This window comes from Anser cygnoides, chromosome Z, assembly GCF_040182565.1.
Source record: "Anser cygnoides isolate HZ-2024a breed goose chromosome Z, Taihu_goose_T2T_genome, whole genome shotgun sequence".
Lineage (NCBI taxonomy): Eukaryota > Metazoa > Chordata > Aves > Anseriformes > Anatidae > Anser > Anser cygnoides.
This window is the reverse complement of record NC_089912.1, coordinates 72,058,911-72,075,841: the sequence shown is the minus strand read 5'-3', so window position 1 is coordinate 72,075,841 and position 16,931 is coordinate 72,058,911. Positions and strand designations below refer to the sequence as shown.

The 16,931-nt window shown below is 38.8% G+C and overlaps 1 protein-coding gene across 3 annotated transcripts in view; it reads left to right on the top strand.

Moving 5' to 3' along the window:
- Nucleotides 1-16,931, top strand: part of LOC106035653 (chondroitin sulfate proteoglycan 4-like) — a 37,967-nt gene that overhangs the window by 3,827 nt on the left and 17,209 nt on the right. For 2 of the 3 annotated variants that reach the window (XM_048049412.2, XM_066988029.1), the window contains exons 2-6: nt 4,501-4,664; nt 5,271-8,837; nt 9,718-10,188; nt 11,116-11,292; nt 16,596-16,794. In XM_048049412.2, the coding sequence (XP_047905369.1) occupies nt 4,501-4,664; nt 5,271-8,837; nt 9,718-10,188; nt 11,116-11,292; nt 16,596-16,794 (4,578 nt within the window). Of the gene's footprint in view, nt 1-3,383; nt 3,680-4,500; nt 4,665-5,270; nt 8,838-9,717; nt 10,189-11,115; nt 11,293-16,595; nt 16,795-16,931 lie in introns of those variants that run through there. The other variant, XM_013180586.3, reaches the window with a different exon arrangement.

Sequence of the window (16,931 nt, the reverse complement as noted above, 5' to 3'; positions counted from 1 at the left end):
GAAAACATTTGTCCTAATATCCAACCTAAACCTCCCCTAGTGCAACTTAAGGCCATTTCCTCTTGTCTTATTACTGTGCAGCTCTTGAGAACTCCATGAAACCTATAGTTTACTGTAGTGGTAGTTTCTTTTACTATTTGTATTATATTTTAAAAAAAATAGTGATTTTTATCACTGATGTACTATAAAGTATATGTAAACCTTTCCAAAAGTTGCAAGAAAATGTTAGTCATGCTTGTGAATGTTAGTGAGAATATTCTGCCTGAAAGGATTATTTTTTAGTGAAGATTGCTTCATCTAACAAACGCTTCACTTTATCCTAATTTATCATTTTTTCACATCACTCAGCAGGTGTATAATTCAAAAGGTTTAGTATAAATTACTAACTTTGAAATAATTGTTTAATGGTGTTGGAGACCAATATTTATTTCTCTGAATTATTTTTATGTACTCTGATATTAGGCTTCTCCCATAGTCACAGTGATTTCAAATTTACTAATGGCAGCTTCAAGGTGAAAGGAAGTACAACTGGATATGAAAATAAATACATGAATCACAAAATTTTGGAAAGGATGCTTGCAGCATGTGAATGAATCACTTCATCTCCGTTGTTCTGATAAATGGTTCTGGCTGCCTCAGCACAAGTGGAATATGCTAAAATATGCTATAAAATCTTGTGGGAGTAGAGTCAGTATTTTGGACATTACGGAATTCCCTTTGGAGAGGACTGACATCTCTTCTGGTGGTGCAGTAGCTGGATTCTCGGACCTGGATGTTAAGCTCTGTTACCTGGAAGCTAGAGAAGTTATTTGTTTTTGTGGGCCAACTTTAGGCATGTTTATAGTGCAGACCATGTGCAATACTTGCAGATGTGTTTAATCCTTCATTCTGCTTTGTTTTGTTTTCTGGTGGAGGGCTATAAGAAGTTTCGGACATTAGATACATGGAATTTGGTACACCTTCTCCGAAAGCATCTTCCTTTTTAATGTCTTCACTTGTGCTGTGCAATCAGAAGAAGCAGAGCTTTTATAAGTTATTAATATCACAACAGCTTACATTTGGTATTAATAGGCTCTGAACACTTGCTTCCATCACTCAAATTCTATCCCAGGGTAGAGACTTCCTATTATATCTATGTGTAAGGTTGCATGCTGTTTTACCTCTAGCTTAGTAGAAAAAGGGTTGGGACCTGCAGAATGTACAACTAGCAGTTCAGCCTGCATCTAGGGATATTTGGTGTTTATCACATCTGTTGATACAACTCTGCAATCCAGTACCAGGAAGAAAAAACAAAACAGTAAGACGTAGTAAGGCACCATTGTTTTTTATACCCTGCGTGCTGATGCTGCCCATTCGCTTGCTCTCCCTTGCCAGGCCGTTGTGTTTTTTCACTGCCGTTTTTCTCATCTTAGTTACAGCAGAAGCACTTTAGGACTAAAGGTGTCTCCATTGTTTACCTCAGTTGCGTCACTGAGGGCATTTAATGGGGCTTCAAGCTGTACTTTCATAAAGCCTGAAAGTATTTTTACCGATAACTCCTGAACACATTGAAGACAAAAACATGGTACAAGTACTCTCTTGTATGAAAAAGTTGTCTTTTTCTTTTCTGCCTGAAGATCAAATCATGTATTTCAAGATTTTCATACAAAAGGTGGCAGGGAAAGCATCTAAAAAATGCCCCTCTTTTTCAACTGGCGTGAATTTAAAAACCTCTGTGGCATGACTATAAAAGCCTTTTTGGGTTACAGGTCCAAGCCTAAGCCTTCTCTTACAACTTTCTTTGGGAAGAGAGGGTACAAGGGTACCAAGGAAGGGTATGGTTTTGATACGCAGAGCTTTAGCTGTTTTCTGCCAACAGTGGAGACTGAAAGGTGTTGAGCAGTGTGAAGCCTGCATTAAATTACTTCCAGTTACGAAGTGAACATTGGATTGTGATTCCAAGATCAGTTCTTCCTTATACATTGCTGAGAAGATGTGCCATTGAGTCTGAAATGAGAAATACAGAAAAATGTGGAAAAAATAGCATCTTTCACTTAGGTCTTTTGTCTTGATTTTGGTTTTGGATGTATGCGCACTGCACATGTAATAACTGTGTAGTGAGTTTGAGTTTGTTTCTTGTAGGTACATTTTGGAGGTTATTAGTTTTGGAAATGGAAAAGAGATGAGGCTTTGATTGCGTTGCTCAATGAGGAGAGAAACCAAGAGAAAAATAATTCAAAGTGTAGCTGAATTCAGTAATTTTTTTCAGCAGCAGAGAAAAGAAGCTGAGCAAAAGGTTAAATAGCCAGCCTAATGGTTCCTCTAGGTTACAAGAGTGAAGACTCCCTTGCTCTGTGATTCTGAAGCCTTTTGCTGTGTCTGGCCTGGCTTCTTGTGTTTACTTCTAAGAAACGTTTTATGGATGGAGCTGGACAGGAATATTCAGTAAAATTACTTGAAACAAAATTCTCAAAACTTACGGTTTTCATATAAGTGTAACTTGTCATGATGGAAATATTAGGAAGGATTTGTAGCCCCTGTGTGTTTTTTCTAATCAGAGCTGGGAGTGTGCTCTAGTGAAGAAAGAAAGGAGATGGAGACCACAAATTCGCCAGTAACTCAGGTTGAGCAGATCTTTAAATTTGTGTCCCAAGTGATTTGACCTCTGTTTTTGAGGCCTTGTGTATCTGCGTTGGGAGATGCCAGTCTCTCTCCCTGGTAACTGGTGGCAGGATGCACAGGATAGGCACAGAGCTGCAGCAGGGGAGGTTCAGACTGGACATTAGGAGAAATTTCTTGACCTTGAGCATGGTCAAACACTGGAACAGGCTTCCTAGAGAGATGGCTGATGCCCCATGCCTGTCTGTGTTCAGGACATGTCTGGACAATGCCCTCACCAATATGCTTTAACTTCTGGTTAGCCCTGAATTGGTCAGGCAGTTGGACTTGATGATCTTTGAGGGTTCCTTCCAACTGAACTGTTCTGTTATATTGTATATATAGTATATATAAATACCCGCAAGGGGAAATTATAGTTGAACTAGATCAAACTCTTACTCTCAGCTGCTTCCACCCTTCTTTTTCCCTTTGGGCCATGGATTGATATTGCAAAATGGGTTGTCTGCCCACGCAGTCCGAAGGAATTGTTTCCTGTATGATATGCTGAATGCATGTGTTACGGTGTCAAGGGAGCTTTCGGGGATGGTATTGCTGGTGAACTCCACCTATTTTCCATGGTGGTACAAGTGACATCAGATGGCTCGGGACATAATGTCCCCTTTTCTAAAACTGTGGCACCAGAGTCCTTTTGAGGTCACTCATAATGTGTTTTCAGCCAGAAATCATTCTAAAAGAGGAACGTGATTCCTATATTGTAATAACATGCTGCCTAGTTTGGTGGATACTGAAGCAGAAATCATGCCAAGGCACAGTAGGTGGTCTTGGCCAAAGATCTCCTTTGGTGTTGGATCACTGCCTAGGCTGATGTTGAGTTTCCAGTCCCACCTTCAGTGATGGATTCTGATGCTGAACTGTTTTGTGAAAGGCAAAAGCTTTAGCTTACATTTATTTTTTTCTTTTTCAGGAAATGCAGTTTAAACACCAAAGTGTTGCCCAGTGTCACACTGAAAAATATTGTCTTTCTGCAACTTCATATCTAGTTATTCTAAATGGCACTGAGTGATAAGTTTTAGATTAAAAGGTAGGAAGAAGGGGTAAATTATATTTTGCATAGAAGAGAAGTTAACAGCTGAGCTCTGCAGGAGTTGCTCTTGCAGTTTGTGCCGTTCAGTAATAAAGGAGATGGCAAAGGCAGTGAGTAGTCAAATGAGGAAGTTTACTGATATTACTGTTCTTCAAGACAGTAAAGAGGGGAGAAGAGAGTGAAGTATTGCAGGAGTTCTATACAAAACTGAGTGACTGGGCAACAAGGCAGCAGGGATGGTTGAAGGCTGCATATAGGAACCAAGAGAGCAAGCTAGGACTCTTCAACCTGAAAAGAGACAGATGAGAACGTCTGGAAGGATATGGTTCTGCAGGTGGCAGGAGACCTGTGCGTCTTCTCATCAGAGGTGACAGAGGATGTCTCTGATAGAGACATAGGGAAACATCCTAAAGATGAAGATGTTTACATATGCCCAAAGAGAAACTAGATGAGTACTTCAGAGAGAAATCTTGTGGCAATTAGAAAACAGACGGACTGTGACAAGTTCATGAAAACACCTGAAATAAAAAATAATTGGAAACTAGGAGAGTATTTGAAGGAAAATGTTAAATATGCTTCTGCCATGATTCCCTGTGGTCATTGTTGGAGATATTATACTGGGCTATATTCAGTTCTTGTTCAAACTGGTATGGCCACTGGGCTCTTACCCAGTTGCTTGAACTGGGTGAATTTAATATATGAGGTCTATTTTTATACATATATAAATAAGTATATAGAGAGTTGATAAGAGTTTTTAATACATGTATAAAAGAAACTCTGCATGTGTGACTAAATCTGCTTGTTTTCCTTTCTTTTAGTATCATTTTATGGTGATAGCTTTGTGGCATTGAAGAAGGCAGAAACATCCTCACTGACAACCTTACAGTTGCGGTTTCGAACAAGCAAGCCACATGGAATGCTCTTTCTTGCAGCTGGGAAGACAGATTATTGTTTGATAGAGCTACAGTCAGGAAAGTTGCAGGTAAGATTTGTAGCTATGGTAAAAAAGAAATGCATAGCCTCTGTTGTTTAGTGTTTTCTTCAAGCTGTCGTCTCTAACAATTCTCAAAGCTTATGTTAAAAAGAGTGGAAATTTTTATAATATAATTGATAATTTCAAAACATGGTGTGTGTTTCTTACAATGATAATTATTAAAAAGCTAGTTATCTCTAGAAGATCTAAGATCAAGATCACTGTTCAATGCATGAGGTTCAGTAAGGACAAAATTTCAGATTTAATGCTGTTAGCATCTTAGATAATGTTGGTTCCAAATAATAGTTATTCTGCAAGGCAAGTTCTTGAAACATCAGTGTTATAAGGGTTCTCAGGAGTTGTTGGTCCTAGCAGAACTGGACTGTAGTTCATTCCCTCTTCTGCAGTTACCCAAGTCAATTTTGTGATGGCAGGTAAACCCAGACATAATTTTAATGGGATTTCTTTTTTTTTTTTTTCCCAATTACATTTAATAAATGATATGCTAAATATGAAAATTTATGAAAATCAACTGTTTAAGTCTATATGAATATATGATTGTAACAAAATATGACATTGGATTTTGATGTATTTTTAATATTCTGTCTCTTGCAGTTGAGAATTAACTTTGGCATGGAGGAGCGAGTACTGCATTCTCAGCAAAGACCTCAGCTGAATGATTTAGCTTGGCATCTGGTTGAACTGCATCATGAACATGATAATGTCACCTTGGTAGTTGATAAACATGATAGAACAAGTGCAAAAATGCCTGGAATTCTCCATGACTTAAATATTGATCATGGCTTCTATGTAGGTGGTACTAGTGAACTTGACATTCCTTACCTTGTTGGAGAACTGCCCAACTTTCGAGGATGTATTGATGACGTGTCATTTAATCAGCTAGACATCTTGATGCCCCTGAGACCTTCTCCTGGCTTTAAAAGTATTCATGAAGTTTCGGTGGGATGCAGTGATGAATTCTTTGCAGGTGAAGATGAACCCATCAGTTTCTTCAGTTCCAGATCTTACGTTTCTTTCCCGTTGTGGAATGTTGATGGTGAGGGAATCTTGGAGTATGCATTGCAAACCTCAGCTGCACGTGGCTTGCTGCTTTATCATCCTGGACAAGCAGGAGATTTCATTGCAATGGAAATGGAAGATGGATTAATTAAAGCCTGTATTGGAAGACATCAAAGTAGAACCCAGCTTTCCTCTCGTATGCCAGTCAACGATGGTCATTGGCACTATGTGAAGCTGAAATTTAGCACAGAATATTTACAGCTGACATTGGATGAAGAAACTGTGAAAGAATCATTCCCTCTGCAAAGCAAGCTGCTTCTGAAGGGGTCTCTCTTTGTAGGTGGTGTAGATGACAGTACACGATCAGAAGCGATTAAGTTAGAGCTAGCATCAGTGTCTGGGAAATATGCCAGAGGAGGGTCCTTCAAAGGTTGCTTAAGAGACCTAACAGTCAATTCAGAAAAGAGATCACTGAAGAATGTTCTGGTAACAAAGGACATTTCAGCTGGATGTGAAACGGAAAGTGCTTTCAATACAAATCTTTCTTTAGAGATGGCATTAAAATATCCTACTGTGAAAGCAGCCCCAACATTTGCCATTTCTCCTGAAAGCTCTGTCTCACTGGGCCAGGGAGATAAAAGTCACCTTTTAGTTCTGAGTAACTTGATTGTGCTAGAGGGTGGACAAGCTTCACTTGAATCTAAACATATTAAAGTCAACTTAGACTTTCAGAAACTTGGGATCCATCAATCACAAGTTCTTTTTGAAATAAAGGAACCACCCTCACGTGGGAACTTGAAATTGGATATTGAAGCTGTGCAGGAGGTAAATAAATTTACTATGCAGGACCTGTGGCAAGGGAAGGTTCTGTATGTCCATGGTGGCTCTGAGGACACTTACGATCATTTTAATTTCTCCGTTTCTGCCAGCAGCAGAAATACTCTGCCCCTGTATTTGCAAGGAAATGAGCAGTATGTGTTTGGCATTACTATCATTCCAGTAAACGATGCTCCTGAGATCACACTGCCTGAGGGAAACGTACTTCTTCTGTTAGAAAACTCAAAGAAATGTTTGACTAGTGACCTGATAAAAGTTTTAGATAATGATACAGATCCTCTGGACCTCAATCTTTCAGTTCTTGGAAATATGAATGCAGATGCAGGATTTTTAGAAAATTCAAAGCATCCTGGAAAAGCTATTGCTACTTTTTCTAATGAGGACTTAAGAAAAGGCAGTATTTTCTTTGTTCACACAGGTGTCAAGAACTCGAGGATTGTTCTGAGGGCAAGTGATGGTGAGAAAGTGAGCAACACTGTTGTGTTACGTGTTATGGCAGTTCCTTTGGATTACAAAGTTGTCAGCAGCTCAGGAATAAAGCTGTTGCAGGGTTCTGCAGCTCTGATCACACCTAGGCATCTGGCAGTTGAAACAAATGCCAACCTCCAGGAGCTGGAGATACGGTACGAGATCACAGAGCCGCCCCAGTTTGGGGAAGTCCAAAGGCAGCATTCAAGGGGGGAATGGAAGCAAGTCAGCTCTTTTTCTCAACGCTCTGTTCAGCGCAGCCGTGTGAGATACTGTAGCACTTTCAAAGAAGTTCAGCTGGAAAATGTTACTGACCAATTTAAATTCAAAGTTAGCTTAGGAAACAGAATTGGTGAAGAGTATGTGTTTCCAGTCCAAGTGAAATGGTTAAGGTACAGCTTAGTGAAATATACTCCTCTAGAAATTGAAAAATCAAAAAAGAAGTACTTGAATTCAGATAATCTTTTTGCTGTGCTTGTGGATCTAGAAATACCTGAAGATGAGCTTCATTTTAAACTACTGTCCCTACCAAAGAGTGGACAAATGCTGCTTAATGACCAGCCTTTGAAAAAATATTCAGTCTTTAGCCAGAAAGACATTACTGATCAAAAAGTGGCATATGAATTAATCAGCAGGTACCATGAAGACAAATGTGATTCATTTAAATTCCTCATTTCAACAAAATATCTGGAATCAAATGTCTATGAATTCGAAGTCTGCATCAAATCAGATTTCAGAAACATTATGTTGACTAACAATGGCTTGACTGTTACTGAAGGTGAGGGAGAATTAATAACAAGCACAAAATTGTTTGTGCAAATGCTGGATAATAAAACTTTCAAATATAAAGTTTTAAAGTTTCCTAAGCATGGGAAATTAAAACTCATTAATTTTTCAGGTTCATTTGAGAGTAATGACAATCTCACCACTTTCACTAATGAAGATATAAGTAATAAGCGCCTTATGTATGTGCATGATGATTCTGAGACAGTGTTTGATGAATTTGTTGTCAGAGCTTTCAGTGAAGAATCAGGGGAGTGGGCAAACTTTGATCCAGAAGCAGGATCTTTGTCAGTAGAAATTAGATTCAACATTTCTGTCCAGCTGAAGAATGATGAAAAACCAGTACGTGTAGTTGATAAAGTTTTTAGCGTAGTGAGAAATGGTCAGCGATTGTTAACTTTGGCAGATCTTTGCTATCACGATCCTGATTCTGACTTTGAAGATGGACAGTTGCTGTACACTAGACGTGGCATTTCCAATGGGGATTTGGTGCTAACAAATGATACATTGCACAGACTCTACCAATTCAGGCAAGCAGACCTGGAGCAAAAGCAAGTCCTGTTTATACACCGTGGTGCAGATTTTGGGCGTTTTGTGCTCTTTGTGACAGATGGCAAGCACTATACATCTTTCCTTCTAGAAGTTAATGCCACTGATCCTTATGTTAGGTTGGCAAATAATACGGGCCTGTTGGTTCAAAAAGGAAAAGAAGAAATTGTTACAACAGCTAACCTAAGTGCTGTTACAAACCAAGACATCAGAAATGATCATGAGATTACCTACAAGATAACCACGTTCCCAAAATATGGAAGAATATGTGTAAATAATTTAATGACAGATTACTTCACTCAACTTGATCTGATAAAGGGATATGTGACCTACAGGCATGATGACAGCAACAACCTTATTGACACATTTAACTTTACAGTCCATGCTAAAGATGTCCTTCTGGATGCTGGTGTACATGTTCGCATGTATTTGGAAAGTCATCAATGGCCACCCAGGATTGTGAACAATAACAATCTCTTAGTTGAAGAAGGAAAACCAGTTAAAATCAGTAAAGGAAAACTGCAAGTAAGTTAACTGTATTAAGTTAGTTAACTGTGTTGTCCATTTCTCCAATCTTGTAGTGAGTTTTCTTCTCTCCTTTCTCAGCCATTGCAGTCTGTACTCTCTCTGTTCACCAAAACTGTCTTTAGTTTTTAACTTTTTTTGTTTTCACTAACTTGTCTTTGTTCTGGATGCTTGATTCTGTAAGGAAACTGACACTAGGTAGCTTCCATTCCTAGGAAAGAAATCCAGTTATGTTAAAGAAAGAGAAGGACTGACTGTATTCTTTGACTCTGTTACATACTGGTGCTTGAGAAAGTTAAGATTTGTAGATGCTTTACTTGTGTATTTGCTTTAGTTGTGGCAACTATTTGTATGCATGTTCATTAGTTGAACTGGTGGGATATGCCAAAGAAGAAAGGATTTCGTTTCATTCAGTTTGGAGCTATCCCCATTAACATGGAGGATTGGATATAAGATTTTAAAAATATGAAATCATTAAGAGATTGTATTTTGTTGGTTAATACTTTCCTCCCTATTGTTTGCATGTAGCCTTACAGTAACCACCACGAGGGGGCTGCTGCAGCACATTGCTGTGCTGGCTGAGGTCTTCATTTCAAGCAGGAGTCTACAGGTCTTAGGCAATTAGTTAATTACACAGTGTGTTCTTTCAAAATCTACAAAACATATTCAGAGTTACAAAACACTCCCATGCCATTTAACGCATGTGTACTTGAAGAATTTTTATATATTAGAAATGTGCAGATATGCCTGTAACCAAACTAAGGATGCCAATTAATTAGGTAGACAATCCCAGCGTTAAAAATGAGAAATTCGGAAGATAATTAAATAATTTCTCGTGTTTCCATTTAAATAATCTTGGGGTGTGTTTTTCAAATTTAAGGTTGCTCATGAAAACAGCTCTTCGTCTGAGATTGTGTTCACAGTAAGACAGCTTCCAGTACATGGATACATTCGGAAATTTTCATCAGAAGGAAGTTATCTCGGTGCCGACCAAAAGCCAGTTCTGACCTTCACACAGCAAGACGTTGATGAGGGCAAGGTTCAGTATGTGCAGACAGTTTCTGACCAACTAAATGACCATTTTTCTCTGGATGCGACCAATGGTGTCCAAACAGTGAGTGGAATAGAAATATCTGTCGACATCATTCCCAGAGTGATTCCGTTGGAAGTACAGAACTTCACAGTAATTGAAGGTGGCTCAAAAGCCCTGGTGGAAGACTATCTAAAAATTTCCAGTAGACACTTTGCAGGACTCAGCTGTGAATTTATTTTAGTTGAGCAGCCAAAGCATGGGTATATTGAAAATTCTCGTGTTCCTGGAATAAAGTTAACCAAATTTAGCAGAAAACAGGTAATGCATTTAGATTCACTGTGCTGTAGTAGCGATTCTTGTTTGTTTGTATTGCTAAATGTGAATTTTTGTCTCAGGTGGGAGGGTTCACAGAATCACAGAATCACAGAATCGTCTAGGTTGGAAGAGACCTCCAAGATCACCCAGTCCAACCTCTGTCCTAACACTAACAAGACCTCCACTAAACCATATCACTAAGGGCTACATCTGAACGTCTTTTAAAGACCTCCAGGGATGGCGACTCAACCACTTCCGTGGGCAGTCCATTCCAATGCCTAACAGTTCGGTGGGAGGTGGTGAGATGCATGAGTTTGAGCTTTGCTTTTTTGTACCAGAGATAGTGCTGCAGTTGCTCTCTTGTCAATTTGAGTAGAGAGGTAGGTGGCCAGTTTTAGTGCTTCACTCCCTTGTGTGCCACTGGTCACACATACTGGTGTGCCATAATCATAAGAAACCAATGAGCAGCTCACACTAGGTAAAAGATGTTGGAACTCTGGAAACCTAAGGCAGGCAGTGAGTACATCTTGGAAAAAGCTGACCAGAGGAAATGGTATGTAGATTGAACAAGGAGAGAAGTGGAAACAATATGTATATTTTTAAAGTTATTTCTTTGCTCACAGAGAATGTGTATATAATAAGCTAATTTTCAGTTTGTTAGTTCTAAGAAGCAAAACTATATAATAAGTTACCATCTGTTACTACTCACTATTTTCAGTTTATGACTCCAAGGAAATGTTGTGGTAAACACAGTGGGATTGGATTTTCCGTTTTTCCTTGAAGGCGAGTGCAAATGAATTCTTGGAAGTCATAAAAAGTTGAGGCTATAAATCCAGATGGGCATGACTAGATTTACATGCTTATTTTTTTTTTAATGTCACATTCATTTTTTTTTAGCTTCCTCATTTTTCAGTTTGTTATATTTTTCAGGTGGAACAAGAATTAATCTACTATATTCATGATGACAGTGAGGAGCTGACGGACAATTTTACTGTTATAGTAAATAATACAGAATTGTGGAAACGAAGCTTGCCCCAGACTGTGTTTGTAACAGTTAAAGCAGTAAATGATGAAGCTCCTGTTATAAAAGTTAACAGAATTCTTCAGGTATGTTTGTCATCATTTTAAAATGTTGATTTCTAATCTGGTATCATTGAATTTACTTTCATTAGCAGAATGTGACGTTTGCATCGCTTGGAATTTTCAGTGCAATAGTATTGGAATATTCATTGGAATGCAGTCCTGGGATTTAAATCAAATAGTTTTAATGAAGGGATACAGTACATGGATAATTTGTGTTTAGGGTGAAGAATGAGGAATGTTTAGGGGAGGTCATGAGGAATGTTTTCTGATGCTGTAGTGTAAAGTAGACTAAGTTTATCTAGAGGACCCACTGAGCTTTTTTGTAACTTTAAGGATACATGAAGTCTCTTGGGCTAACAGAGGGCTTTTGGGGTTGGGCAGCTCGTACTTTGAGCAATGCTGTATTTCCATGTTCTTCGCTAGGGTGTCTTCAGGGCCGTTAATAAAGACAGCTAAGAAAAGTACCAAGAGTACTGATAATGAGTACAAACATCTTACTGTTGCCTTTGCATGGCTTCCAGCTCCTGTGCATCTTGCTATTAAATATACTGAAGGGCCAGACCTGCTGAGGTCTGAGGAGCAACCTGCTGTTGCTCTTCCCTGAACCCCCAGTGGGACAGAACAGGAGAAGAGAATAGCATTCTCACTTGCACATCATTAGATAATTGACTACACGTTGGGTATTCCTGATACAGAACAGGAATGTTCCCTTAGTAAGACTTTCACAGACTTTAAAAAAGTTCTAATTATGTAATAACACAATGCAGTCAGTGAAAATCTAGGCTGGTAGAGGTCACTGAGGTATTATTGCAGACACTGAAGCTATTATTGTTTGATATGGTGAGGTAAAAAAAGCATGTGATAACTTGTTTCTAGTTCTTCCCCCTGCCAATTACTGAAGAAAATTATAAAATTGTAGGCTGATGCTACGTTTTTTGCTCTTAAAAACCATATCTAGCTTTTTAATCTTCTGGTCATGAAAAAAGTCACTACTGTCACTTCAATGCTTTTTTGGTTTTGTTTTCTTTCGTTTTTGCTCTTTTGTTCTTTTATCCTCTCATTCTTCCTCATCCCCCTTTCTCTCCCCTTCCCCATCAGGTTATTTTGAGGCTGCGTCATTCCCAGTGCTGCAGTTTAAAAATTGGTGGCACCTAAAACAAACATTTAATTTTACATGTTTAGTCATGTGTTCCTTAGATAGAATGGATTACTGTGGAGATGACCATAGCTTTGAGTTGTGTATGTAGCATTTTTGCAGGAGAAAAGATGTAATTTTTAAGCAGTGATAGCGGTAATACCGTGCATCTTCACAGTGATGGCAGCAAGCCTGTGATAAGCTGCAGATGCCCACAACACAGGACACCCTACCCTATGCAGACAGTGCCGGTAGAAGGGCAAACTGTCTTCGCAAGCATTCAAGTGGTAAAGTAAAATCTTCCTTGGTTAAATTAATCACATTTGTACTCGGTAGATATCAGCACAGCACATGGTAATGTTTAGTAGCAGACAAGGGGGATATATGTCAGTCTGATCTCTTTCTGTGTCTCCCCTCCGGTACAGTGCAGGCTTTGAACTGCCGTCTGTTCAGAGCACTGAGCCTGTGTACTGCACTGCAGTGCATCCTGTGGCTTTTTCTAAAAATGGCTTTTAAGTCCAGGCTTCACAAGAACAATGGTAACACAGCCGAACTTAGCCAAAGCTGGTCCTCTCTGCTGTGCAGGCAGTTTGCAAATCCAAAGCCATGATGTTGCCTTTGTGCCTGTGGCTCTGCTGGTCATGCGTAAGCTTTTGCTGAGAAATAAGCTTTAGTTTTGTTATGAGTGTGTACTAGTAACACACATGTTGGATTTGTGTGCACGCTGAAATAAAGGTGGCAGTTGAGTTACGTACTGGGAGGAATACGCTAAAATCATCCTTCTTCAAAGCAACCTTGCACATCCCAAATAGGTGGGAGAAAATGGATTTCCCATAGTGCTGCTAAATACTGAGATGAGCTGGGCATTCCTGTGTAGGGTGGTACTTGGTGGCCTGATGTTCTAGCCAAGCCGACTCTGCTCCTCAAGGACACTGCTAGCAGTGAATGAATGCTGAATAATAAACTGTGCATTGCTTTCAAAAAGGCAGTACTTCTGGGCATCTATAACATCCCTTATTCAAACCACTGCGTCACAGAAGCACAGAATCATCTAGGTTGGAAGAGACCTCCAAGATCACCCAGTCAACCTCTGCCCTAACACTAACAAGACCTCCACTAAACCATATCACTAAGGGCTACATCTAAACGTCTTTTAAAGACCTCCAGGGATGGCGACTCAACCACTTCCCTGGGCAGCCCATTCCAATGCCTAACAACCCTTTCAGTAAAGAAGTTCTTCCCAATATCCAACCTAAACCTCCCCTGTCGCAACTTTCGCCCATTCCCCCTCTTCCAGTCACCAGGCACGTGGGAGAACAGACCAACCCCCACCTCTCTACAGCCTCCTTTATGGAATCTACAGAGAGCGATAAGGTCGCCCCTGAGCCTCCTCTTCAACCATTGTATATGTTGAGGTTATGAACACCACAAAGGGTTTTAGAAGGACACACAACCAAATATTTTTGGGGTTGTTTATGGTATTCTTTAGGAAGTGAAAGTAATTTATTTATTTTTTTCCTTTGGCTGAGAATTTATGACATGCTGAAGTATTTACATTAACATAACATATGAGATACAGAAAGTTTTATTCTAGTGAAAGCTTTTGTTGTGCGTGCTACTAATCCTTGCATTTATTTTATAGCTTTTCCATTAAAGCAATAAATGCTTGTGGGATTCATATACAGCAATTTATACATCATCTCCTAAAATTCTGGTTGGTTGTATTGTTGTTTTTATGTTCTGTTTGTTTGCTGTAGTGGGGACGGGAAAGGGTAAGATAATCAGCATCCTGGCCTTATTTGCTCCATTTATTTCTGCATTTAAGCATATTTATCAGTAGTGATGCTCTGAAATGACTGCATCATCTTGTTGCCACAAGAGGGCCATATTTTCCTAATAATAGATTTGTTTTAAAAAAAATCAAACACTGATATTTTTTTCTTTTCTTTTCTTTAAATCATTCACGTAGTAGAGTTTTAAAATGGCTGTGAATACAGAGTGTCTGGTGGAGTATGTAGCATGGAAGGAATAACTGATAAGCTGAATGCTCTAAGCAGAGCAGAACAGATCATTTCCCAGCGGGCAGGGTCATGAGCCTTTTTTTGGACCAGGTCTGTGGAATGTGTTAGGCAAATGCACAATTAGTGTATTGCTACATCCTAGAAGTTCAGATACAGTTTTCATGGTGCTCTTCAAGGAGGACTTGATCCCAGATGTGGAAAATTAGCCACTTGCACAGTATTTGCAGCACTCTGAGTGTCCACTTCCCTGCAGCCCTTTCCAGCTCTTGTATCTCCTTTCATTCCTTGAGGATCATGTTACAGGTCACAGAGGACCTCAGCATGTACAGTACTTTAAAAAGCATTGTGTGTTAGTGTGCTGGAACAATTGAAATAAACACTGGCTTTATAGGAAAAAAAAGCTGAATTTTTCCTTTAATAAGAGATTTTTTTTCGAACTTACATTTAACCCGAGTCATATGTAATAATATTTGCGTGGTTGTTTCTTATGCTTTTGCATATTCTGTATGTGACGTCTTATTTTCTGTGCGGAATAGTCTGAATTGGGTGCTACTGGCATGAGTCAAAAGCGTCTTGTTATGAAACTAGTGACACTGATGTACTCATTTGGTGCTGCTTTTGGTCAATCAGCCTTTGCTTAGTTCTCATCCTGTGTTTTCACAGGTGGCATCTTCTATCAAACTTAGATACTAGTAATTGCATTTCAGAGAAATACATATTTCAAGGGAGAAAACAATTTCCTGGTTGCAAGATGTTTTCTACTACAAAATGTAACACATATGTTTCCAAACTTATTTTCCTAATTAGAAAATATGTAATTTCATCTTAGTATCTCTTCTCCTGTGGAACATTTTTTGTGACACAATCTAGGCCAAAATCTTTCTTCTATTGAAGTGTCATGGAAAAAATCCCAGTGCGTTTAAAAAAAAAGCCCACAGGGTTTCATCCATAGTTTTTATTAAAAAGTAATATTGATACTTAAGGAAAAATCTGACTGATGATTTTGTTTCTGGCAGAAGTAAAATGCCCTTTTTTCAAGGATCACATTTCCTCTTTAATCACTTGGTATGATGTTTCTACCAAATATTTGTTATGTGAGGCCCTATGAAGACAGAGAGGAATGATGCAGTATGTGTTTTGAACCTCAGTATAAGTTTTTTAAAGGCTCAGACTTTTAAGATTATACACTGTGATATGAACTCTGAATAGAAAGAATTGACATGGACATTCTGAATATTTAGAAATTTTACTTCATTTCGAGACAAATACATATTGTCCTTTGTTAGACTTAGTACTTTTGTGTATATTCTAACTATATACAGAAGAGATGAAGAGTAAAGTGAGCTGTTGCTTATCGTTTCCAAATAAGAAATGATCTAGTGAGATGTGAATGAAGCTGAAACATCAGTTCTTTCTGCTCCAAAAAAAGGATCTGTCAGTTTGTATGTATCTTAAGCTAAAAAAAAAAAAAAGAAGCATGTTGATTTGCTAGAAATAAGTACTAGGTTTTGTAGCATCTTCCCAAATACTAGTTATTTATTTTATCTGTCTGCATGACCTCGCAAAGTGCTAAGCAGCTGTTAGAGGTGATGGTTCTTTCCTCTGCCACGAGACTGAGCATCCCTGTGGTTTGGTACACTAAAAAAGGGCTTTTAGTGCACAGTTAAAAGGAAATAATGCAGCAACAAGTGTTCCATTTGTATTGGAGATTGTGCTGTCCTTGGACTGTTTTTCTTTCTTCGTTTTTTGCTAGTGAAAGCGGAGTGTATTGAATGCTGTGACTGCTGTGAAGTACATGACTCCAATATTCATGTGTATGTGTTGGATGGGAACTCCTTGACTCAGTTATCAAAATACAATTTTGCTATGTTTGTAAGAGTTTGGGTAGTGCTTGACAAATAGTGTGCTTGTGCTTCAGCTTTCAAAAACCGAAACTGATGGAGTGTATGTTTGCTTGTCTTATTTTGTGATCTTGTTTTCTGAAAACCACATGCCAGCATTAACCATTCCAGTCCATAATCAGAAATTTGGACGGACAGTAAGGAAATCTGTCATAGCTGCTAGTGCTGTACAGCATAAATCTTTATTCTTTTTTTTTTTTTTTTTGTCTTCTGTGTTTCATTTGCATGCATTTCTTATTCTTTATTTTTTATTTATTTTTGTTTTTCTAGGTCTGGGTAGGCTCAGTCACAGAAATAACTGCTGATGACCTCTATGCAGAAGATAAGGACTCCTCACCATCAGAACTGATATATTCAATTACTCCACCTAGCAATGGGCACTTGGCTCTGAAGGATTCTCCAAACAAGAGCATCCTTAGTTTTACTCAGGCTCATATAATGGAAGGGCAGCTGTTATTTGTACACAATGGTATGTAGTTTCAAAAAATACCACCTGTTGACAGTATAATGCTCCTATTCAGTCCATTTGTGTTTGTAATCCTTTGAGAATCTCCTTGTCATGTCACGAAAATCTCAGACTGCTAGTTATGTGATACATGGTCTCAC